The sequence below is a fragment of the Balaenoptera musculus genome, chromosome 1 (genome assembly GCF_009873245.2).
Source record: "Balaenoptera musculus isolate JJ_BM4_2016_0621 chromosome 1, mBalMus1.pri.v3, whole genome shotgun sequence".
NCBI classification, from domain to species: Eukaryota; Metazoa; Chordata; class Mammalia; order Artiodactyla; family Balaenopteridae; genus Balaenoptera; species Balaenoptera musculus.
In genome coordinates, this window is record NC_045785.1 from 56,434,297 (window position 1) to 56,461,546 (window position 27,250).

Sequence of the window (27,250 nt, forward strand, 5' to 3'; positions counted from 1 at the left end):
AAATAACATAGTCAGTTAATGAAAACTTCAAAAATGTAGATGATAGATCTTGCTGCCTAAATTGTCATCCTATTACAAACATTTAATTCTATTTCATTTGATCCTTTTCCATTTAAATATTTTATGTAGTTGTAATCATATCATCTACCACTTTTCTTATGATCTGTTCCTTTGATATATCACAAGCATGTTTCTATTTTGTTCACAATCCTTATAACTATTTTTTAAATGATTGTATAGCATTTTATTCAAGAATCTACATAAACCATTTATTTATTTGAGAACATTTATGTTGCTTCCAGCTTAACCTTTTTTAAAAACCATTTTAATGGCTTTTGATATCTACTGACAAATTGTTTTCCCAAATTGTGTACCAACTTATGATGCCACTAGCAATGAGTGGGAGGGCCAATCTGAAGGTCTGAGGATCATAAGCCAGCATAATATTCCCAAAGTAGACCAGTTACCCCACAAGGTGATTAAAATGCAAAATATTAGCGCACATTACAGAGTCTCCAAGCCTGAGTAAGGTTTAAGCAGGGAAGCTAAGGATTGCCATGTTCTTACTTACAACATCATCCCAAAGGCACATACTTCTATTTCATTGCAAAGACCCTAGAATTTAGCATCAAGGTAAATAGAAACAAATTATTGATAGAGAACTAAATCCAGTTCATTACTATACTGTTGTCTAGGTGGTTACTCTCTGTGCTTCAAAGAGATTTATCTCTTGTGGAATAATATTTATATCTTATTAGCATTTGTAAAAATGATAGATCACTGATAGATCCATTTTGAGCTTTGCTATGAAGACGATCACCCTTCATAGATCTAGACACCTGGATATATAAGGGAATTCCTGGTCCCCACTCCCATCTTCTTTGTATGGGATTTCATGAGACTTTAGTCTCCCAGCTGCCTTGAATGGGGAGGCTGAGTAAACTAAATTCTTATGAAAAGGGAATATTGCTGGCTTTGGTCTTAGGAGGTAGAGTGTATTGTCCTGGAAAGGGAAATAAAACAACTCCTAAACCCTGAACTTGAACAAACCAGCTATCACTGGAACATGCCTTTGAAAAATTGCAATCTTCTACCTTTGGGTAAGATTTTAAAACATTATTTGTGAAATTGTTGTCATTACAGTAGAATTGATAGTGCTTAGATTGTCTTTGAAACTCCCTAATTATCAGTTTCAATCCATAGGTAACAATCATCAGTTTTTAATACATCAGTTTCAACCCATAAGTCATCAGTTTTACATCCATGGAAATATAAGAGAGAGTCACTTAACATTTTTTTTTACATAGATTTCACTCATTTATATTAATTCAGTGGGAATGACTCTTTAAAATATTTTTTCTCCTCAGATCATTTTATCCCCATTGAGAAGTATCAGTTCAGTCTTTACCCAATATTTATGGAGGGAGTGGGGAAACCGAAGATAATTGATAACTTCACCCAAGGTAAAAATGTTTACTTTTAGTTTCTTTTTACACAGATGTGTGGTTTCCTCCTTAGCTAGCAGTAATGCTGCCATCTGATTATTTTCTTTCTGATGGAATCATGGAATAGCCCAGAGTCTTATGTAGATGCCTCATGCGTGACTGCAGTAAGGGTACATGGTTCCATGGTGGTGGTAAGAAGAATAATCAGGCGTGGTATTGTGTTCTTGTATTGGTAAGTAAAAATTTCAGTCTAAAAGTTGATGGAAACAAAATAAAGGGAAGTATCCAGCTATACAATAAAATACATCATCATAAAGATTAATTGGAAAAATATTAATTTTCTGTATAATTAATATAAATACACCTACCCAAACAATATGTTTTGACTCATATTTATGAGTCTTTAAATTTTAATCATCTTCTAAAGGAAATCTTTTTCTAAAAGTAAAACTGTAGCAATAATTATAGAAAAAAGTTCACAGGGTGTCTTATATTTCTGATTCACCTTACTGTACTTGAAGTGGGAACATTTTGATTTTGCTATTACTTTTCAGATTGTCTTCAAATCCAAGCAACCCAATAATGAAGTTTCAAGAGAGAAACATTTCACCTGGTTTTAGAATTAAAATAATTATAAAGCTTCATTCATGTATTGTTCAACAAATATACACTGAACACTGTTCTAAGCACTGGGGATTGAACAGTGAACATAAGTCTGTGCCCTAAATGGAGCTTAAACTCCAGTACTCTAATAAGAATGACAGACAATAAACAAATCGTGTATAATATAATGTCAGATAGAAATAAGTGCATGAAGCAAAATAAAAGTAAAATGAAGGGATAGAGTTAAAATGTGGTGCTTTAGTAAGGATGGCCAAAAATGGTCTTTTTCTCTGTGAAGGTGATATTTGGGTAAAGTCCTGCAAGAACAAAGGGAAAGAGCATTTCAGCAAGGGGATAGCAAGTGCAAAGGCCCTGAAGAGTGAGCATGCTTTGTGGTTCAAGAAACAGTAAGGAGGTCAATGTGTCTGGAGTGAGCAAGATAGAGGTTGGTGGGTGTTGTAGGTTGCCTTCTCTAAAAGCAGATGCTGAAACAAAGAGTCATCATAACAACTTTTATTGACACTTGGACTCATATAACCTAAAAGTGACCAGATGGAGAGAGCTGGCAAATAAATACTTTTGAAAAAATGTTTTGCTAAATTACAAGAAGCATAATTCTGACCAAAATAATAATTTTATTAATGTGATCAAAGCTATACTTTTATCTTCCTCTTTCTGATTTTTATATCTTTAAAGGTCATTCAGATTTATGTTGAAATCAGAAAAAAAGTCTATTATAATTTCTGATTCAGAAAGATGTTATTTCCTCAAGCTTCAGAGTTGTGTGAATTTTTTCTTTTTCAGATGATGAAAAACACCAGCATGATGCAGGTCTATATGTAATTGTGCCAATAATTATTTCCTCTTCCATCTTATTGCTTGGAACATTGTTAATATCACACCAAAGGTATTGTACTTGTTAAAATCTTGAACATATTTAAACCTTGATTTTAAATCCAAATCAGAAACACTAAAGTGTTCTAAATATTTTTATATGTATTTGATGGCAATGAGATGGCATAAAAAGAAAAAGCCTGATTTCAGGAAACCACACTCCGTTTTGCTAGTACACATAAGCCTCAGGGAAGAAATTAGTTTGTTTGTTTTTTTTTTTACTGTATATACATTCATGAAATAACAAGCTTATAATAGGAAATCCTAGGCAGTATGTTCTTAGAGGTGAGAAGAATGACTTTCAGAGTTGTACAATCTAGGTTGAGAACTTTTAGTGGTGAAGATTTATCTGAAGCCGTCAGTTCACTTATGGTCAGTAGGCATTTTGCTTTTTAAACGTCAGCGCTGAGTGGCCCCATTCTGTTTGGTTTGGCAAATGGCCTTGAATTTCTTGGATGGTTCTTTGGGTGCCCCATTACTCTGTGCTGAGAGGTCTGGACCATTGAGGTTATTTCACACATGCCAAATCTCTACAGAAAATTTTGTCTTCTAGCAGTGAAGAGGGAACAGTGATTTTACAATCTGAATTTACCTTTCAGTCAAGTGAGCTGATCGGGCCATATCCAGTAGAATTGTTTCTGAAACTCAATTGATGACCATATTTAATATTTAATTTTCTCTGAGAAAAACCTGTGCAAAGCATTTAGCACAGTACCTGGCAAACAGTTTTCAATAAGAGTTGGCTATGTTTATTATAGTGATCATTAACTTTGGTCTAGACAGAAAGTTGGTGGAGATCTTCATGGTAGAGCATGTGAAAGTGAATCTGATCCTACTGAGGCATAACCAGTCTGGTAGATAAATTTCTAGTTTGTACATTTATTAACTGCTAACATTTTCAATGTGAATGTTTTTCTTTACTTCTAATGCCTTGTTTATCTTTTGTAGGATGAAAAAGCTGTTTTGGGAAGATGTTCCAAACCCCAAGAATTGTTCCTGGGCACAAGGACTTAATTTTCAGAAGGTCCCTTTTTCAGTTTTTTAAACCCCAGAATATATAAGATCGCATTTTAGATGCTATATGCCTTCTAGAGCTTCAAACATTTTTAAGGTTTAAAACATTTTAAGGATAAGGTTTAAATCTTATTTTATTCAATTCATCTTAATATGAGTCTATTTAATCTGTTATTTGTTTTCAAGAATAGCAAGATGCAAGGATTTGAAACCAGGACAAAAAAAATTCAATAGGTAGTTTATCATCTGAGTTAACAAATACATATCTTTCTTCATTGTCACAGTATATAATAAAATAAATATTAGAATATTAGAGTCAAATCTGGTGGAGAACAAATATTTGTATATACTTTTTTGGTATAAATTGATTGTCCTTAGGAAAAGGCTGGAATCAATATTTTTTAACCCTTGTAATTATCTCCATAATTACTTAAATCAATTAAAAACTATATAAATAATCCTTTCCTCAAATACTGCAATCTGAAAAATGCAATTATCATAATAAAACTTACATTTATGAAGATAGTTCCTTTCAAGCTACTTTATGAAACAATTAGTCAACTCTAATAAAATAATTTGCACTTTATAATAGAATTTCTCAGAAAACTCTAGAGTTTAACAAATGTATCATTAATTCCCATAATTTCCCTTGAAGCAAGGTTGGTTTTCCACCCATAAAATTGGGAAAATAGAGTTCAATTTTCATGGCAAAATATCTTCATGCTGTTTTGAACAATAATCATATGGAGGTTATTATGCAGTCTCAATAATTGTGTCATCATTAGTCACTGTTACAAGTCTTCAGTGGTTTTCTTTTAGTTACAAGATCAAGTACTCAATGACTTCTCTCTACAATCTGTTATCAACCTACAGATTTCATTTTTTCTGTCCGTGGGCCTTAGTCATGCCTATACTATTCTCCTCACCTCTACAGACCCTTCCACGTCAATGAAGACCTTGCTCTAAGCTCTTCTTTCCCCAAGCCTTTTGTGAACAAACGTAGTTCAGAAGAATTTCTGCCCCGTTTAAGTTCCTGGAGCATTTTATTTTTTATTGTGAAGAGTGTTCCGAGTTCAAGGGCTGTGTTTTACCAATCACAACTATTGTTGAGCTCCTCCTGCTAAATGCAAAGTACTAAAGTCAGGATTTATTAATGACTTGCTGATATCTTATAATAGTGTCCATTTATTTATGTGCAAATCACTGAGATACATATTCTTACACTCATTAAGATTTTTACTTCAATTCTCAGTATCTATCTCTGTTTCCTCTCCTGTAAAATGAGGTTTAATAGAACTTACCTCATTGGGTTGTTTGGGGGACTAAAGAAGATAGTACTTCTAACAGTATTGTCTCAACAAATATTAGTTATCATTATTTTACATATTTACATGTTTTATGTTATTCTTTCAGTTACCCTGTGGGATAAGTGTTATAATCTCCATTTTATAGAAGAAAAAACCTAAAGCTTATAATGGTTAGGTAACTTGTTTTAGAGTCTGGCTTAGTTTTCTAATTTGTCTGACTTTGGAGGCTGTTCTATTAGTAAGTGTTCTCTCTGGCTTTCAATTTTTTTTTGTTTTTGACCATGACCCACAGTGAGAAAAATGCTTTACCTTGCAACCTAGTAAATGAGTAGATGTAGATAACATGCAAAACTGAAACAAAAGATGCTCAAAACAGTTTTACTATTTGCAGCACCATCTGTTTTCAAAATTCTGTTTCATTTCAAAAGTACTGGTTACAACACTCTACATTAATTCACATACTAACGGATATGATTTGCAGTTAGAAAACACTGCTCTACAGTTTACCAATGAATGAATGAGTGAACAGATATGTAATAATGTGGGCAAAATAATGCAGACATTTAAACTGTAATCTTTCAGAGGAAGAGACAGTGCCATATCTTCAGACATGGTAGCAGTGTAGTTTTACATATGGTCATTCTCGTTATAGAAACTTCACTTAGCCTGAATCTAACCAGCCCCACACCCATACACTTGTCAGCTATGCCCTTACTCACTGTAAGCCACGGAGTCTCCTTTCATTAAAGCAGAGCTGATGGTTTTTTCAATTAGTAAAGTATTTATTCCTCTTCTTTCTCTTCCGTTATGAATTCTTACAGTGACGTTTATTGTAGTGATAGTGATATTTCAGCCATGTGTATTTGTTTGTCATTCATTCATTCATTCATTCAGCAAGCACAAAATGAGAATAAGTATTTACATGTAAGTCTAGGATGTTGCTAGGCTCTGGGAAAACAATTTGTAAGAGATTCTCCTTACCATCTAGGCAGTAAGACAGTGAGGTCATAGAGGAGTGACTTGGTTGAAAGCAGAATAGAAAGAACTTTTCTTTTCTCTCTCTAAAATGGTTTACTTATTTTAAAATCCATTAATTCATTCCATCCATTCATTCAAGAGATATTTATTGAATAGTTATCCTATGCCAGTCACTATGCTAGGCCTTGGGGTTAAAATGGTCAGAAAACAGGAACTCTTGGAGTGTGCAGTCTATGGGGAAGATAAGCATTAATCAATTTATAACTGAAATAACAAATAATATACATTATATATGTTATATGTAATATATATTATGATAATATTACAGACAGTAATAATGATAAACTACGTGTTGTGAAAGAAAGGGGCCCAGTGTGCTGAGTGTCGTGCGTGGGACGGGGGTGAGCTGGTGAAGCTAGGAAAGCGACAGGTGAGCTGAGATCTGGAAGATGAGTAGTCATTAACTAGGATTTGTGGTGGAGGTTAGAGCCCAGGCAAGTCCACCCGTGAATACAAAGCCCTGTGGTAGGAAGTACCTTAGCACATTTGCAAGCTGAAAGCAGGGAGATTAAAAGACAAAGAGTAAGGAGGAGATTATTTTTCTTAAATATTGGGTTTTTTTCTTCTTTTAATGTGAGAGGAGTTTTGTCTAAAAAATCTAAATAAAAATTTAAAAGCTTCACCATGTCAGTACATATAAATGCAGGGAATAACCATCTTACTGTCTCTTTCAGAGAAGCTAAAACATTCTGTCTTCAATATGTTAATCTCTGAAATCTCTCTATGAACCACCAGGAAAATGGTTTCTAAGTGTTTACCAGGGCAGGGAAATGATTAGGCCCACCTCAGCAAAATGCAGTTAGAACTTGCACCAAATGGCTTTTCCCTTTTCCAGAAAATGCCCGACACAAGGAACCACTTGGTGGATGTAGGTTCAGTCAGTGACTGTTTTTAGCCTATGCAATACCCCGCTGAGCTCCCTGAGGAGGAGTGTAATGCCACAGCAGATCATCTGGCAGACATATACAATAGATGGAAATATCATCACATTTCCCCAGGTTCTGGTAAACTGAGGAAGTGTGAAGAATTTTTTAAGTAGAGTAGGTGTGAATGTCCTTATTTGTAAGACTGATTTTTTTTTTTTTTTTACTTCTGCCAGCGTTAGACTTCATAATCTTGTTAAGATATTCTTTAAGCATAACTAGCCTTCAAGATGCTTAGTTTATTACTAGGGCTTAACAGGTACACAATTAGGAATAAATCAGTTTTAGGAATATTTGAAGAGTATAGAAGAATATAATTTCAAAGGTTTTACTAATGATAAAAATCTAATCTTCTAAAATTCGATAACTTCTGAAAATTTCATCTTCTACTTTAATCTCCTAAATAACTAAAATATATCTTTTTAGGGGAAAATAATATAGTATAATTCACATTATATTTCTAAAGAGGACAAGACAAATTTACTATCTGCTCCATACTTTCATATTCGTATTATTTTATTTAATTCTTTCATAGACCTAATAGCCTTATATTTTCTGATGACAAAACTGAGGCACAGAGTGGTTCAGTAGCTTGTCTTGATCATCCATAGGGCACCCACTTTCAAGAATATAGTATGTATTTGTCTAGTTCGTGCTTTTATACAGCACCTTTTTTCTTAGGTGTGAAAATCTTGGTTAAACTCAGGTCCATCATTTGGACCTCACATTAATACCCTAGCCATCAATTCCATATTAACAATGTATTGCTTAATGTACTTAATGTCCCTAAATTGTACACTTAAAAATAGTTGAAATGGTAAATTTTATGTTACGCATATCAACACGCACAAAAATTGGCAAAGGATCTGAATAGACATTTCTGCAAAGAAGATGTACCAATAGCCATAAGCACAAAAGAATATATAGATGCTCAACATCATTCGCGATTAGGGAAATGCAAACCAAAAACACAAGATAGCACTTTACACTAACTAGGATGGCTATAATAAAAATGACAGATAATAAATGTTGGTGAGAATGTGGGGAAATTGGAACTCTCCTACACTGCTGATGGGAATGTGAAAATGGTGCAGCGCTTTTGGAAAATAGTCTGACAGTTCTTCAACAGTTAAACATAGAATTACCATATGACCCAGCAATCCACTGCTAGGTATATATCCAATAGAAATGAAGTCATATATCTACACAGAAGCTTCTATATGAATGTTCATAGCAACAGTGTTCATAGTGGTCAAAACATGGAAACAACCCAAATATCCATCAAATGATGAAATGGATAAGCAAAATTTGAGATTCCCAATTCTAAAACAAAAGGAAACAAACAAAAAACCCACAACGCATTGCAAAGCAAACAGACTATGGGAGCCCATTGTTTTTAAAAACAATTCAAATACAGTATTGTTTAAAAGGAGGTAATAATTTTTGTATAAACTATTTCCCTTAATTTGTTCTTCAAATTCAGATCTTTTTGAACATTGGTTTTTATCTATACCTGTAATTTCTAGACAATAAACCTGATTTCTAAAATGTCCCCTAAAATTAATTAATTTCTTCCACTTTTTAAGCTATCATTCTCCTTCCCTTTATAGTAAATCAAAATCCTTACTAAACCTGTAAGTATTCAAATCAAAGATGAAAAAAGCCAGTATTTTGAGGTATTTCCCAAAAAACCCACATTTGTTTAAAACAACATGTCAGTATAGGATGATACCACATGTGATGAAAATTCTCTTACATAATTTCCCCTTGATTTTCTTTCTTTTGTATGTTCCATTTCCTTTTACCCTTTAAAATTATTTTAAGACAATATAAGTACATAAAATGGAGTAATATAAAAACATCTGTATACTAACACAATATCTTAAAATTTTCTCATATTTGCCTCATTTTTTTTTATTAATAAAAATTATAGATAAAGTTTGTCCTGCTTGTTGCCCTTACTAGTTTTGGTCTCTCCTTCCCTTCCTAGGGCACCCACTTTCAAGAATATAGTATGTATTTGTCTAGTTCGTGCTTTTATACAACACCTTTTTTCTTACGCCTGCATGTATGTATCTATGACCAATTAACAATAATACATTTGGTTATTGTTAATTTAATACATCTTCCATATCATTCAAAAATTATTATTTTCTCAACATTCTTTTTGAGATATCTTCATGTTGATATAGTTCATCTAGTTTAATCATTTGATCCATAATATTTCATCCTATGTATATATACCACGATTCATATATCCATTCCCCTGCTGATGGACAGAAAACTCTTTTCTATTTATTACAAACAATGCTACAGGACACATGGTTGTATATGTCTCTTTGTTCTCTGGGAATATATTCCTTGATATGTCCAATTATTTTAAAAACTCATTTTGCATTACGGTATGCCTAGTGTGCATGGTTTAATAGTGAAATAGTGTGGGAAAACATTTATTGGACAGTATAGTCTCTTCTGCACCCTTCTCTACGTTTAGTCTTGCTTCCCAAGTGCCATTACTTTAAACTGGTTTGCTTTTAATTTTTCTGGCAGGTCACCTTCATATTTCTAAAAATAATATGCTTATGGCATTATGAAATGTAGACATTATTTACTGATTTCTGGCTATAATGAGGATTTACTTATACACATACTTTTTCTCCCCTTCTTTCCCCATGTTCCTACCATATATAGTTTGTCACTTTTTTCAATTCCTTCAGTAATCACTCTGCAACCTCAGATGAATCTTCTTAAACTTCGTTTCTTGTTCCATGAAATAGAGACTGTTTCTTGGAGCTCCCCTTCCCCCATTTTTTCTTTTTAATAAAATAAAGACATTAGCACTCTTACCCTTCCCTCCATTTCTCCCTCCACTTCCCAATCTCTGTCAACTGTAACTTTACACTTTTACTTAAGTCGGTGTTGATAACATATTCCGTGCTATAATTTGTCTATGGGTTCATTTTAAAAAATAAAAAACCCAGTAAACTGCATTTGCATTGTTATGAGTATGTAAATATTGTTCCTTGCCGAAGCAAGTAATATGTGATTATATTACCACACTTTTTGGTGGTTCCAGTGTCACAGGAGAATGTTTTTTAAAAAAATTTTAGAAACATTCCACCCTGTTGATTTAAATTGTGCCAAATTTTAGTTGGTTTCATTTTTAGTTTTTATGTTTTGTGTTTGTTTTGCTTTTTCTGGAGTTTCTAATTGCTTCTTAAAAAAAATTTTTTTTTTAACCTTCTGTGCGCTGCTATTATATAAGCTTCTTCACTGAGACCTGTTCCCAGGGCACCCTGTCCAAGAAACCCTTTACCCTCCTACTGCAATCTGGATTAGGCCTTTTCTAAAATTGCTGCAAGCCATCACTCTGAATTTTCCCTTAACTGGTTTCTAATGCATACTGTTTTCTAGATTTTTTCCCCTTCCTCCTTATTGATTAACTAATTCCTTAAATGACCTGCCAGGAAATATTGTGTAAGTCAGAATCTGTGCATGCCTGAAATTCTTTTTATTTGTGCCTTCCTTGCTTGATAGTTTGGTGGAATATCAATTTCCAGGTCGACGAGCCTTTCCAATAAAACTTTGAGACAATTCCTGCCTTATCATCTAGCATCAGTATCACTTCTGAGAAGTCAGAGGCCATTCTGATTTTTACTCCTCACTGGTTACTTGCAGATTTCTGACTTTTAAAATATGTCCACATTATTGATGTTCTAAAATTTTAGAGATAGGTCTAAATCTATTTAGGGAGATTCTTTTTTATGTAACTTTGTCCTCATTTGAAGACACTTTTGATTCCATGTCTCCTGTCAACTCTAAGCAATTATTTCTTTGATAACTTCCTCTCCTATTTTTTTGGATCTCTTTCTAGAATCTGTATTAGATGGATGTTGAACCCTCTGCATAGATCTTCTATATTTCTTATCACTTCTCTAATATGTTCTGTTTCTTTGTCTTTTTGTTTTACGTTTGAGACCTTGCCATACCCTGTTTTTTCAGTGCTTCTATTAAACATTTATTTGCTATTTATATTTGTCAATTTCCAAGTATTCATTTTCATTGTATTCTGTTCTGGTTTTATGCATGCAATATTTTCTTAAGTCTTACTAGAAATACCAATTTAGAGGATCATTGTTTGTTTTAGAAATTCTCTTTTCTTCTATTCCCTGAATTCTCTATTTCTGCTAGGATCATGCTCTCCTCCTATTTATCTTGGCTTTATTTTTTTTTATCTCACAATTTCCCCAAATATCTGGAAATCCTTTGTTTTTCTTTCATGTTTAAGAATAAAATAATAGACAGGCTGACTGGGAGAGCATAATGCACCTAAGCAGGGATTGTTGGCCTAAATGGGTAGACAGGGCTCTGGCTAGATGAGGAGAGATATGGTCGTAGACACCAGTACCTCACAGCTGCTAGATTCCTCCCCAGATAATTTCCTTTTTTTTTTTTTTTTTTGTATTTATTTATTTAACATCTTTATTGGAGTATAATTGCTTTACAATGGTGTTCTAGTTTCTGCTCTATAACAAAGTGAATCAGCTATACATACACACACATCCCCATATCGCCCCCTTCCTGCGTCTCCCCGCCACGCTCCCTATCCCACCCCTCCAGGCAGTCACAAAGCACCGAGCTGATATCCCTGTGCCATGCGGCTGCCTCCCGCTAGCTGTCTATTTTACATTTGGTAGTGTATATAAGTCCATGCCAATCTCTGACTTTGTCCCAGCTTATCCTTCCCCCTCCCTGTGTCCTCAAGTCCATTCTCTACATCGACGTCTTTATTCCTGTCCTGCCCCTAGGTTCTTCAGAACCTTTTTTTTTTTTTACATTCCATATATATGTGTTAGCAAACGGTATTTGTTTTTCTCTTTCTGACTTACTTCACTCTATATGACAGACTCTAGGTCCATCCACTTCACTACAAATAACTCAGTTTCGTTTCTTTTTATGGCTGAGTAATATTCCATTGTATATATGTACCACATCTTCTTTATGCATTCGTCTGTCGATGGACACTTAGGTTGCTTCCGTGTCCTGGCTATTGTGAATAGAGCTGCAATGAACATTGTGGTACATGACTCTTTTTGAATTATGGTTTTCTCAGAGTATAGGCCCAGTAGTGGAATTGCTGGCTCGTATGGTAGTTCTATTTTTAGTTTTTTAAGGAACCTCCATATTGTTCTCCATAGTGGCTGTATCAATTTACCTTCCTACCAACAGTGCAAGAGGGTTCCCTTTTCTCCAAACCCTCTCCAGCATTTATTGTTTGTAGATTTTTTGATGATGGCCATTCTGACTGGTGTGAGGTGATACCTCATGGTAGTTTTGATTTGCATTTCTCTCATGATTAGTGATGTTGAGCATTCTTTCATGTGTTTGTAGGGTTTCTGTATATCTTCTTTGGAGAAATGTCTATTTAGGTCTTCTGCCCATTTTTGGATTGGGTTGTGTGTTCTTTTGATATTGAGCTGCATGGGCTGCTTGTAAATTTTGGAGATTAATCCTTTGTCAGTTGCTTCATTTGCAAATATTTTCTCCCATTCTGAGGGTTGTCTTTTTGTCTTGTTTATGGTTTCCTTTGCTGTGCGAAAGCTTTTAAGTTTCATTAGGTCCCATTTGTTTATTTTTGTTTTTATTTCCATTACACTAGGAGGGGGGTCAAAAAGGATCTTGCTGTGATTTATGTCATAGAGTGTTCTGCCTATGTTTTCCTCAAAGAGTTTGATAGTGTCTGGCCTTACATCTAGGTCTTTACTCCATTTTGAGTTTATTTTTGTGTACGGTGTTAGGGAGTGTTCTAATTTCATTCTTTTACATGTAGCTCTCCAGTTTTCCCAGCACCACTTATTGAAGAGGCTGTCTTTTCTCCATTATATATTCTTGTCTCCTTTATCAAAAATAAGGTGACCATATGAGCATGGGTTTATCTCTGGGCTTTCTATCCTGTTCCATTGACTATATTTCTGTTTTTGTGCCAGTACCATACTGTCTTGATTACTGTAGCTTTGTAGTATAGTCTGAAGTCAGGGAGCCTGATTCCTCCAGCTCCGTTTTTAGTTCTCAAGATTGCTTTGGCTATTCAGGGTCTTTTGTGTTTCCATACAAATTGTGAAATTTTTTGTTCTAGTTCTGTGAAAAATGCCATTGGTAGTTTGATAGGGATTGCATTGAATCTGTAGATTGCTTTGGGTAGTATAGTCATTTTCACAATATTGATTCTTCCAATCCAAGAACATGGTATATCTCTCCATCTGTTTGTATCATCTTTAATTTCTTTCATCAGTGTCTTATAGTTTTCTGCATACAGGTCTTTTGTCTCCTTAGGTAAGTTTATTCCTAGGTATTTTATTCTTCTTGTTGCAATGGTAAATGGGAGTGTTTTCTTAATTTCACTTTCAGATTTTTCATCATTAGTGCATAGGAATGCAAGAGATTTCTGTGCATTAATTTTGTATCCTGCTCCTTTACCAAATTCATTGATTAGCTCTAGTAGTTTTCTGGTAGCATCTTTAGGATTCTCTATGTATAGTATCATGTCATCTGAAAACAGTGACAGCTTTCTTTCTTCCTTTCCAATTTGGATCCCTTTTATTTCTTTTTCTTCTCTGATTGCTGTGGCTAAAACTTCCAAAACTATGTTGAATAATAGTGGTGAGAGTGGGCAACCTTGTGTTTTTCCTTATCTTAGAGGAAATGCTTTCAGTTTTTCATCATTGAGAACGATGTTGGCTGTGGGTTTGTCATATATGACCTTTATTATGTTGAGGTAAGCTCCCTCTATGCCTACTTTCTGGAGGGTTTTTGTCATAAATGGGTGTTGAATTTTGTCAAAAGCTTTCTCTGCATCTATTGAGATGATCATATGGTTTTTCTCCTTCAATTTGTTAATATGGTGTATCACGTTGATTGATTTGCATATATTGAAGAATCCTTGCATTCCTGGAATAAACCCCACTTGATCATGGTGTATGAGCCTTTTAATGTGCTGTTGGATTCTCTTTGCTAGTATTTTGTTGAGGATTTTTGCATTTATGTTCATCAGTGATATTGGCCTGTAGTTTTCTTTCTTTGTGACATCTTTGGTTTTGGTATCAGGGTGATGGTGGCCTCGTAGAATGAGTTTGAGAGTGTTCCTCCCTCTGCTATATTTTGGAAGAGTTTGAGAAGGATTAGTGTTAGCTCTTCTCTAAATGTTTGATAGAATTCGCCTGTGAAGCCATCTGGTCCTGGGCTTTTGTTTGTTGGAAGATTTTTAATCACAGTCTCAATTTCAGTGCTTGTGATTGGTCTGTTTATGTTTTCTATTTCTTCCTGGTTCAGTCTCAGAAGGTTGTGCTTTTCTAAGAATTTGTCCATTTCTTCCAGGTTATCCATTTTATTGGCATATAGTTGCTTGTAGTAATCTCTCATAATCCTTTGTGTTCCTGCAGTGTTGGTTGTTATTTCTCCTTTTTCATTTCTGATTCTGTTGATTTGAGTCTTATCCCTTTTTTTCTTGATGAGTCTGGCTAATGGTTTATCAATTTTGTTTATCTTCTCAAAGAACCAGCTTTTAGTTTCATTGATCTTTGCTATCATTTCCTTCATTTCTTTTTCATTTATTTCAGATCTGATCTTTATGATTTCTTTCCTTCTGCTGACTTTGGGGTTTTTTTGTTCTTCTTTCTCTTAGATGTAAGGTTAGGTTGTTTATTTGAGATGTTTGTTGTTTCTTGAGGTAGGATTGTATTGCTATAAACTTCCCTCTTAGAACTGTTTTTCTCCACCCCATAGATTTTGGGTCACCGTGTTTTCATTGTCATCTGTTTCTAGGTATTGTTTGGTTTCCTCTTTGATTTCTTCAGTGATCTCTTGGTTATTTAGTAGTGTATTGTTTAGCCTCCATGTTTTTGTATTTTTTACAGATTTTTTCCTGTAATTGATATCTAGTCTCATAGCATTGTGGTCGGAAAAGATACTTGATATGATTTCAATTTTCTTAAATTTACCAAGGCTTGATTTGAGACCCAAGATATGATCTATCCTTGAGAATGTTCCATGAGCACTTGAGAAGAAAGTGTATTCTGTTGTTTTTGAATGGAACGTCCTATAAATATTAACTAAGTCCATCTTGTTTAATGTATCATTTAAAGCTCATATTTCCTTATTTATTTTCATTTTGGATGATCTGTCCATTGGTGAAAGTGGGGTGTTAAAGTCCCCTACTATGATTGTGTTACTGTCGATTTCCCCTTTTATGGCTGTTAGCGTTTGCCTTATGTACTGAGGTGCTCCTATGTTGGGTGCATACATATTTACAATTGTTATGTCTTCTTCTTGGATTGGTCCCTTGATCAATATGTAGTGTCCTTCTTTGTCTTTTGTAGTAGTCTTTCTTTCAAAGTCTATTTTGTCTGATATGAGACTTGCTACTCCAGCTTTCTTTTGATTTCCATTTGCATGGAATATCTTTTTCCATCCCCTCACTTTCAGTCTGTATGTGTCCCTATGTCTGCAGCGGGTCTCTTTTAGACAGCATATATACAGGTCTTGTTTTTGTATCCATTCAGCCAGTCTATGTCTTTTGGTTGGAGCATTTAATCCATTTACATTTAAGGTAATTATCGATATGTATGTTCCTATTACCTTTTCCTTAATTGTTTGGGGTTTGTTATTGTAGGTCTTTTCCTTCTCTTGTGTTTCCTGCCTAGAGAAGTTCCTTTAGCATTTGTCGTAAAGCTGGTTTGGTGGTGCTGAATTCTGTTAGCTTTTGCTTGTCTGTAAAGGTTTTAATTTCTGCCTTGTATCTGAATGAGATCCTTGCTGGGTAGAGTAATCTTTGTTGTAGGTTTTTCCCTTTCATCACTTTAAATATGTCCTGCTACTCCCTTCTGGCTTCCAGAGTTTCTGCTGAAAGGTCAGCTGTTTGCCTTATGGGGATTCCCTTGTATGTTATTTGTTGTTTTTCCCTTGTTACTTTTAATATTTTTTCTTTGTATTTAATTTTTGATAGTTTGATTAATATGTGTCTTGGAGTGTTTCTCCTTGCATTTATCCTGTATGGGACTGTCTGTGCTTCCTGGACTTGATTAACTATTTCCTTACCCATATTAGGGAAGTTTTCAACTATAATCTCTTCAAATATTTTCTCAGTCCCTTTCCTTTTCTCTTCTTCTTCTGGGACTCCTATCATTCGAATGTTGGTGCATTTAATGTTGTCCCAGAGGTCTCTGAGACTGCCCTCAATTCTTTTCATTCTGTTTTCTTTATTCTGCTCTGCAGTAGTTATTTCCACTATTTTATCTTCCAGGTCACTTATCCCTTCTTTTGCCTCAGTTATTCTGCTATTGATTCCTTCTAGAGAATTTTGTTTTCATTTATTGTGTTGTTCATCATTGTTTGTTTGCTCTTTAGTTCTTCCAGGTCCCTGTTAAACGTTTCTTGTATTTTCTCTATTCTATTTCCAAGATTTTGGTTCATCTTTACTATCATTACTCTGAATTCTTTTTCAGGTAAACTGCCTATTTCCTCTTCATTTGTTTGGTCTGGTGGGTTTTTATGTTGCTCCTTCATCTGCTGTGTATTTTTCTATCTTCTCATTTTGCTTAACTTACTGTGTTTGGGGTCTCCTTTTCGCAGGCTGCAGGTTCGTAGTTCACGTTGTTTTTGGTGTCTTCCCCCAGTGGCTAAGGTTGGTTCAGTGGGTTGTGTAGGCTTCCTGGTGGAGGGGACTAGTGCCTGTGTTCTGGTGGATGAGGCTTGGATCTTGTCTTTCTGGTGGGCAGGAGCATGCCCGGTGATGTGTTTTGGGGTGTCTGTGACCTTATTATGATTTTAGGCAGCCTCTCTGCTAATGGGTGGGATTGTGTTCCCGTCTTGGCAGTTGTTTGGCATATGGTGTCCAGAACTGTAGCTTGCTGGTCGTTGAGTGGAGCTGGGTCTTAATGTTGAGATGGAGATCTCTGGGAGAGCTTTCGCCTTTTGATATTAAGTGGAGCCAGGAGGTCTGTGGTGGACTAATGTCCTGAACTCGGCTCTTCCACCTCAGAGGCACAGGCCTGTCACCCGGCCAGAGCACCAAGACCCTGTTAGCCCCATGGCTCAGAAGAAAAGTAAGAAAAAAAGAAAAAAATAAAATAAAATAAAATAAAATAAAAAAGTTATTAAAATAAAAAATAATTATTAAAAATTTAAAAATTAAAAAGTAATTTAAAAAGCAAAAAAAAAAAAAGAAAGAAAGAAGAGAGCAACCAAACCAAAAAACCAATCCACCAATGATAACAAGTGCTAAAAACTATACTTAAAAAAAAACACCAAAAACGGACAGAACCCTAGGACAAATGGTAAAAGCAAAGATATGCAGACAAAATCACACAAAGAAGCATACACATACACACTCACAAACAAAGGAAAAAATATATATAAACTATATTAAAAAAAAAAAAAAGGAGGGAGATAGCAACCAAATCAATAAACAAATCTACCAATGATAATAAACTCAAAATAGTACACTAAGTTAAACATAAAACCAGAAACAAATTAGATGCAGAAAGCAAACCCCAAGTCTACAGTTACTCCCAAAGTTCACTGCCTCAATTTTGGGGTGATTCATTGTCTATTCAGGTATTCCACAGATGCAGGGTACATCAAGTTGATTGTGGAGATTTAATCCACTACTCCTGAGGCTGGGGAGAGATTTCCCTTTCTCTTCTTTGTTCGCACAGCTCCTGGGGTTCAGCTTTGGATTTGGCCCCGCCTCTGGGTGTACGTCACCTGAGGGCATGTGTTCTTCACTCAGACAGGACGGGGTTAAAGGAGCAGCTGATTCGGGGGCTCTGGTTCACTCAGGCTGGGGGGGGTGGAGGGGTACAGAATGTGGGGCGAGCCTGTGGCAGCAGAGGCTGGCATGACATTGCCCTAGCCTGAGGCGCGCCGTGTGTTCTGCCTGGGAAGTTGTGCCTGGATCACGGGGCCCTGGCAGTAGCGGGCTGCACAGGCTCCCGGGAGGGGAGGTGTGGATAGTGACCTGTGCTTGCACACAGGCTTCTTGGTGGCTGCAGCAGCAGCCTTAGAATTTCATGCCCGTCTCTGGGGTCCACGCTGATAGCTGCCGCTCGAGCCCATCTCTGGAGCTTGTTTAGGCGGTCCTCTGAATCCCCTCTCCTCACGCACCCTGAAACAATGGTCTCTTGCCTCTTAGGCAGTTCCAGACTTTTTCCTGGACTCCCTCCCAGCTAGCTGTGACGCACTAGCCCCCTTCAGGCTGTGTTCACGCAGCCAACCCCAGTCCTCTCCCTGGGATCCGACCGAAGCCCGAGCCTCAGCTCCCAGCCCCCGCCCATCCCGGCGGGTGAGCAGACAAGCCTCTCAGGCTGGTGAGTGCTGGTCGGCACCGATCCTCTGTGCAGGAACCTCTCCACTTTTCCCTCTGCGCCCCTGTTGCTGTGCTCTCCTCCGTGGCTCCAAAGCTTCCCCCCTCCACCCCCTGTCTCTGCCAGTGAAGGGGCTTCCTAGTGTGTGGAAACTTTTCCTCCTTCACAGCTCCCTCCCAGAGGTGCAGGTCCCATCCCTATTCTTTTGTCTCTGTTTTTTCTTTTTTCTTTTGCCCTACCCCGGTACTTGGGGAGTTTCTTGCCTTTTGGGAAGTCTGAGGTCTTCTGCCAGCGTTCAGTAGGTATTGTGTAGGAGTTGTTCCACTTGTAGATGTATTTCTGATGTATTTGTGAGGAGGAAGGTGATCTCCACGTCTTACTCCTCTGCCGTCTTGACGGTCTCCTCCCCAGATAATTTCTTAATTACTTTTGAGAATAAAACCTCAATTTGGGTGTGGAGAGTATGCAGGCCTTTCTATGTGCAGCAGAGTTAGAAGAGCCCCATTCATATGCAGAGTTTCCAGTTTTCAGCCAAAGGTCTCATTTCTTCCTGTGTTTTTACCTTCCATTTTTTCACCCCCCCACTGCCCTCCCTCCCATCTCCACTGTATTCAACAGGGCAAACTGTCTTTCTTTTCAGCTATAGCCCACTCTGGAGATATTCTGGTCTGCAGCTTCCTTTGTTCATCTCCTTCGGTTTTCCATCTTTTAGAAATTCAAAAATCTCATTCCCTCTTAACCTTCTCAGACTATCTTGTTTGTTGTGGGTATATATTTGATTTATTCATGTACTTTCATCCTAACAGAGTCTCTACAGAGATAAGAGAGAAATATATATGCTCAAACTGCCATCTTGACCCAGAATACTTCTCTACACCATTTCTCATGATACTTTAGAAATCAGAATCTTTAACAACATTGTAAATCAATCATACTTCAATAAAATAAATGAAAAAAATCAGAATCTTTTAAAAAGTTTTTAAAGAGCATAAAAATAAAAATTTTAAACAAAGGTTGAATTCTTGTGGTAGGAAAATGTATTGCAGTGAGTCAATAACCTTGCCTTTCTTCTAATTCAAATTTCACAGTGTTTAAAAGACTGTAGCCAATTTGTTTGTGTTTTACCTTTTTCTTTAGCATTTTTGCCTAAAATATTACTTTCTTCCTCCAAATCCAAACCATCTATATTTGAGGTGGGGGGAGTCTAACCCTGCTCCTTTGTTGTCTACATTTATGACTATTTCCACAAGAGTGTACTCCACTTAACACCCTACTTTAGAGTGTTAAATCTAAAAACAAATGGATTTTTTTCTTGTAGTTCAAAGACCATCCTAGATTCCTCAGCCTGTTCTAGCTCTCCAAATAAGAAGCTGAGCAACCCACAAGTTCCCAGAACACCATCCTCATGGATCTGAGGCAGAGCATCCCTGAAATTGCTAGAATGGCTTTACAGAAGTGTAGAAGAGCTGGTGCAGCTTCGAGTTAAGAAGTTCTTTCTAGAAGGGCACATGACTGGGCTTAGAAATGTATATTTCACTGCCCTAAAATATGACTTCAGTTTTCTCTATTTTCTTGTTCTTCTTAATATCTATATATATATGCCCTTGGGTTATAAGGAACCAGAAGAGAGGATGAATTTAATCAGCTCAAATCTATCACAACAAATAGAAAAAGCAAAACAACATGTTCTCCTCCCTACTTGTGTTTGGAATATCTTTTCATCTTCCATTGTATTATAGAAAGCTTGTTGGATTAGAAAAAAAGTCAGGGGCCTCACTCTGCTATAATTAGCGGTGCAACTTTAAGCCTTGATTGCTTTGTCTATAAAAAGGGAGAAATGTGGACCAGATGATTTCTTAGAACATTTTTCTAGATTAAAAAAATCATGATAATGATTCTGTTATTCTATTCTTCACAATTTCAACTCTTCCTTCTTTCAATTTTTAAATATTTGTTTTCAGAGATACACTCTTTTACTCTTTCTTGTTCCAAACTCTTCAATAGTGCTGCTCCTCTACTTCCTTTTTATTTTTCCAGCTCTTTGTTTTTCTCTCATTCTACTTATTCTGTTATTCCTCTATAGTTTTTCCTTTTCTGGGATCATTAAGACTGTCCTTAGAGTGTGATATTAGGGCATGCATTAAGAAAATGGAAGAGGACACCTTAATTCAGAATTTTATCTTTTCCTAAAAACATGCGTTACTGTAGTATAACACAAGAATTTATAATCCAGAACTCATGCTTGACAGAACATCTTTTTGAAATCTTTTATCTTTTGCTTTCTGAGTGATTTTTTTATTTTTCTTTCTTATTTTGTTTTATTTTATCTGAACAGAGAATGGACATTCTTTGAAGTCTAATCATGGTCACTACAGATGAACCCAATCTACCAACTTCCCAACATTCTATAGAGTATTAGAAGATTTTTACATTTTGAAGAAGGGGAGACAATCTAAAAAATTTTGGTGGAACTATTGAGAACTAAAATATGGTGGATTATGTTGATTTAGAACTTAAAATAGATGGGTAAATTTGGGGTCAAGGTATACGTCTGAGTCTAATTCAGTTTGGATGTATGATTACTTTTCAAGTCATCTAAAGTTTAAAAAGTAATATTTATGATATCTAGCTTTTGATTTGTCATTTGGTCATAAAACATTAAAGAATTATAACTGTTGCTCTTACCACAGATTTATTAGACATCATCAAATATATAGTAGACTATGCTGTGACTAGGTGAAAACTGCAACTTCTGACACATAGCTTTGCAATACAATGGCTCTAAATATAGAATACAGTCAAAATATTTAGTTCATATTTTTATGTCCAAATTTTTCCATTTTATATTCTTTTAGACACTTCAGCCTATAAACTGACCCATTTGGGTATTCTTTTGAATGTCTTATATTGATAGCTTTTATGTATATCTAACTTTGATCAATATGGGAATTTTCATTTTCAATAGCCTTAAAAATGGCTTAAGTGCTAACTTCCATTTCAGTTCAAAGAAAGACAGTTTGTTCTGGTCAAAGGCCAGTAGAAGTTACAGTTTGTATCAGGATGACCTGACATATCCAGGTCAGATTGACCAGATCAGAAAACACATCAACCTCCAATTCAACCTCCTCATGAAATTCTTTACTAAATTTAATTTATTTACACTGAACCACCCAAAGCTTCTGGGAGTCAGGTAAGTGGGCAGTGATGCAAAAAAGGAGACTCTCTGGAGTTTTTAGAACTAGTTCAAGGCAAACATAGGACTTTTCTACCTGAAAAAAAGACCACCTGCTATTTCTATGAGTTTAACTTGTGTGGTATATTGCTCACATTCAAAATAAACCAAAGCCTCTGTTTGATAAACCCAAATACTACTCAGATTTAGGCTACATATATATTACTTACATTTAGATTTCATTCATAGTTTGATTTGAATCTTAAAAAAACCCCCAAAAATCAGGAAGAATGTGTCCTTTCCCCCTTCACTGACTTTTAATAGACATCATTGTAAAGTAAAATTGAAGTGTGAAAATATGAAAGGATATTCTTTAATTCTTACCAGCTGAATACATATTCAGTATGCTTCCAGACTGTTCTAAAATCTTGAAAAATTAGATGCATATGGTGATTGAAATGATTTTTTAATAAACATACTTTTAATAAATGTTTGTGACCCATTTATAAAATATACTTTAATAATATATGGATATGTGATTTTTTAATTATTAGTGAAATCTTTCATCAAATGCATTTGAAGACATGTAAATTATTTGACATAATACTTAGTTACCAATTATGAAGTTTTAGAGGGCATGAAATATGCCAAACACATCATTTGAAGAACAGCTGTGAGTTTGACTGTATGCTATGTGCTATTTGTATTTTTTGTTTTCATGTTGATAGCCTGACATTCCTTTATTTGGAGATCTTAATTTCTAGGTTACTTTAAATTTTAAGAAATTCAATACATATATAGTCATAACCTTAAGAAACACAAAATGAGCAAGAAAATTTTTGAAGAAAATTATAAATCTAATAGATTTCTGTCAGAAAGAAAATAGGCACAGGAACAGTTTTCTCTTCACATACTATGTTCATAGAATAATAGAAAAGGTTGTGTTAATATAGTATTTGTTATTATGCAGTATTTTAATATCTGTATAAGTCTATTCCATTATATTTGGTGTTTCATATATTTATTCCTTTATGGTTATAATCACCAATATATTTCATTTAAGAGTTCAAAACTATGTTAAATGAATTGTATTTTTATATGGAATATATTTGCCATTATGAAGAATAGTCAGTTATATTGTTATTTCAAGCAATAAATCTGAATTCATTCTATTAGTTTAAAAATTGTAAAATTCAAAAGTTTAATTATATGTATAACATAAAAATTGAGCACATTTTCTATAGCACTTCATTTAGTTGTGTTAATTTTTTAATGTGATGTGTCCACAGTATTTTTTATTTTGCATTTATTTTTTCAACATGTTTACATTGTATGAGTTGAGCTTTTTTGCACACAGATTCTTGCTTGTAGCTGCTTGGCAGGATTTTTTGTTGTGATGTAACCACTGTTCTTATAAAAAATATGATGTACATTTGTTTTGCATCTTTGTCTTCATTCCACATGTCCTATAGTTTGTATTTTTATATGAAGTTATTTATAAGGAATGGTAATTTAAAAGTCTGTGATCATCTCTTTCACCTTCATTGTTTTCAACAAATAGATATTCTTAGTTCTTATTTTCTGATAGTCATAAACAGATTTTTAGTATGATGTAAGGCAGATAAGGCCACATATAGTTTACCTTCATATATCTTATGTCATGGAGTACTTATTTTAGCTATCTTTGGACAAGTTGTTTTGCTCATTCAATTTTATATCAATTTACTTTTTAAACTTGGGTTAAATTTTTTAGTTCATGGAAGTGTAATTTGCTATAAAATATTAGGAATTCTTCTGAAGATAGCACTTTCTAATTACAGTAACCAATCTTTATTGAGAGCTAAGTACTTTCAGACACTATCTAATTTATTCCTTGCACAACACCATGAAGTAAATATTGAACACAGTTTTACAGATGAGGAAACTGAAAGGCAGAGACGTTGATGTACTTGTCCATGGTCATAGAAACAGAATGACTCATGTCTGTCCCATCCCACTTTTAAACACTATCTTATAGTGCCTCTCCCTTATGATTTTTGATCTGTTTATTTCAGACCAAAACCAGTTAATTTGTGCTTGACTTATGTCCTTTAGTATTAACCTTTCACACTTCCATTTCTTCCATGATATCACAGTAAAGCAAAAAGAAAAAAAATTAATACAATTGAGTATTAAAATGTGTCTTTTCTTTTAGCCAGAAACATTTGAGCATCTTTTTATCAAGCATACAGAATCAGTGACATTTGGTCCTCTTCTTTTGGAGCCTGAAACCATTTCAGAAGATATCAGTGTTGATACATCATGGAAAAATAAAGATGAGATGGTGCCACCAACTACAGTCTCTCTACTTTTGATGACTCGGGATCTTGAAAAGGGTTCTCTTTGTATTAGTGACCAATGCAGCAGTGCTCACTTCTCTGAGGTTGAGAGCACAGAGATAACCTGTGAGGAGGAAAGCAGGAGACAACCCTCTGTTAAATATGCCACCCTGCTCAGCAACTCTAAATCAGGTGAAACTGAGGAAGAGCAAGGGCTTGTAAATAGCTCAGTCAGCAAATGCTTCTCTAGCAAAAATTCTCTACCTAAGGATTCTTTCTGTAATAACTCATGGGAGATAGAAACCCAGGCATTTTTTATATTATCAGATCAGCATCCCAATATAATTTCACCACACCTTCCATTCTCAGGAGGATTGGATGAACTTTTGAAACTCGAGGGAAATTTCCCTGAAGAAAATAATGACGAAAGGTCTGTCTATTATTTAGGAGTCACTTCAATCAAAAAGAGAGAGAGTGATGTGCTTTTGACTGATGAGTCAAGAGTGTTGTCCCCATTCCCATCCCACTGTTTATTCACTGACATCAGAATCCTCCAGGACAGTTGCTCACACCTTGTAGAAAATAACTTCAATTTAGGAACTTCTGGTCAGAAGACTTTTGTATCTTACATGCCTCAATTTCAGACTTGTTCTACTCAGACTCAGAAAATAGTGGAAAACAAGATGTGTGACCTAACTGTCTAATTTCATTCCAGACACATCTCAGATTTATGATGTAATGAGTAATATGAAGGGTTATATAGTCCACTATAGTGTTGGTTAGGGGAGAGAAAAGAAAACTGTCAGAGGCAAATTTGAAAATGATTGTTTCAAAACGAATGGTATCTGTTTGTCCTCACTCAGTAATATAGACAAAAAATGTGAGAAAGCCTTCAAAAGCCTAGCAGTGTAGACCAACTCTTCTAATGATTAATCAGCACCTTGGGAAGGTCTCCAGTGGCTTGTGTCTAGCTAGCCATAAACCCAACAATACTATTTTTTTTGAACATTGAACCCATGTAGAAAGAGCTAGTCATCTGAATTACACTCACATCTGAAAGAACACTTCACACTAACACTTGTGAAATGTAACTGTGTTTTCAAGGGTGTGGTTATTTTACCTTGAGTTGTCTTTGCTGTGCACTAATTTACACATACACACAATTATACCTAATAGTCATCCTTGTGCATTTTAAAAGTGTGCGATGTATTTTGTGCTACTAGACTGTGTGATTTGAAGATGTTTCAATTTAACATACTTTCCCTGAGTACTTACTCTGTGGTAAGCACTCAACTGAATGTTGCAGATAGAGGATTTAGCCCTGGTCTAGGGGATATACTTGTGAAGATATACAAGAAACAAATGTTTATGTATCAAATCTAAGATCTGTACCATAGAATGAAACTACCTGTTAGAATGGTGATACCCACAACAAGTGTTTTGATGAGAACACAAGCCCTTATGAAAACATAATGTCTGCCTCACCTCTTCTCTTTAAAAGATGTTGAAATGCTCACTTTCTGCTACAGTTAGATTGCTAAATGTTACTGTGTATCACTCTGGAATCGTCTTCCCCATTCCCACTTGCATGTACACTGTTTTTTTCCTCACTTACCGAGCATTCTTCCTGTATATAAACCAACCACTGTGCTAATACTTTCCATACTTTAGCTCAATTAATTATTGAAATAATTGTATGAGACATGTACTACTATTACATTCCTCTTAAAGATTAGAAGATTAAGTAATTTGCCCAAGGTCACAGAGTTAGTGGAACCCATATATAAACCCAGATCTTTTTAGTGCTAGTGATTATGTTTTTAACCCATACCTTACATTATCATCCATTAAAAAAAACTGACTTGTAATCAAATAAAATTTATTAAGTAGAAATATAACACTGGATGAAAATTAAGTGAGAATTACACAGATGTTGTCTTTGCCTTTAAGGACTTTAATGTTTATTGTTTATTTCAGTTCTTGATACGGCAAGAAAACCCAGACAGCATATTGAACAACAAACTAAATTAAGAAACCTGCAGAGATAGTTGCTCAATGGCAATAAGTAAGAATTTCAAGATTATCGGTATCGTCAAAATACTTTAGTCCTCAAAAATATTCCTATGAGTTGTTAAACAACACTAGTTTCATACTTAGACTGAGAGAGGATTCCACTGATTTACTATTACGATAAATAAAATCCTCCCCCTGTCTTTATTCCAGTTGTGACCATATGAAATGAGCTGTTCAGACCCCAATTGATAGATATTTTTTCACACCTTTCATGATCATTTGCCAACTAGAAATCGATAAAGCAGTTTCATGCTATAAGTATTGTTGAGATATCTCAGGATCTCACACACTCAACCAGTGACTCTCTTACAAGAGAAAGGTAGAGGACCCATATCAACTCACTGAATAATTAGTTCTATACAAAGATAAAGAGAGAAAAAATTTTTTTTCAATGATTTTTCAGTGATTTATAGTTTCAGAAACAGAAAGAATTATTCCATGTATGGAAATTTTAGTAAAATTGACCATTATTTTTAATACTGCTCACAGAATATACATAGATAGAAATTTACATTTTGCCCCATTCTGCATATAATTGGAGATTAAACACTGAGCAAGTCCTCTGAGACATGACACCCTCCCATTCTCCTGTGGTGTGGGACCCAGAACAACAGGGAAGAGAAACTGATAAATGTTCCAGTCAGCCCAAGGTTTTGCCATGCTGTGTGTACTCTGTAGTGAATTCAGACATCCCAGGGCCACCATAGTGCTGCAGGTCTGAGTTAAAGGAATTTTGTGACAGCACATTAAACCTGAGATCACTGATACCATTCTGGTGCAGCTTCAGTTCCCAAAACAAACAAAAACATTTCAGAAATTGAAATTCCAAGGGACTTTCTTTTCATAGAGCAGGTTGAAGTGGTTCAGTTTGGCCTATTGGTATATACAAATTTAGATCATATTTACTGTCAGTGTGCTAGGGCTCTGATCTTCACTTTTGAAAGTTCATTTCACTATATGTATTACTGTATATTATTGGGTCTTTATGAAAATTACCATTTAGATGAAAATTTAGAATGTTTTGTACTTCAGTTTGGTTAGATATTCTTCATTTCTTTGCAGAGATTCTATAAAAAAAATTTTAAGTGAGAGAGGAGCTGAAA

General features: G+C 35.2%; 1 protein-coding gene across 2 annotated transcripts in view; it reads left to right on the forward strand.

Moving 5' to 3' along the window:
- Window positions 1–25,293, forward strand: part of LEPR (leptin receptor) — a 95,347-nt gene extending 70,054 nt beyond the window's left edge. The window contains exons 17-20 of one of the 2 annotated variants that reach the window (XM_036872078.1): window positions 1,368–1,463; window positions 2,853–2,955; window positions 3,891–3,966; window positions 23,951–25,293. In XM_036872078.1, coding sequence (XP_036727973.1) covers window positions 1,368–1,463; window positions 2,853–2,955; window positions 3,891–3,966; window positions 23,951–24,778 — 1,103 coding nt within the window. In that variant the 3' untranslated portion in view covers window positions 24,779–25,293. Of the gene's footprint in view, window positions 1–1,367; window positions 1,464–2,852; window positions 2,956–3,890; window positions 3,967–20,919; window positions 23,003–23,950 lie in introns of those variants that run through there. The other variant, XM_036872085.1, reaches the window with a different exon arrangement.
- Window positions 25,294–27,250: the final 1,957 nt, after the last annotated feature.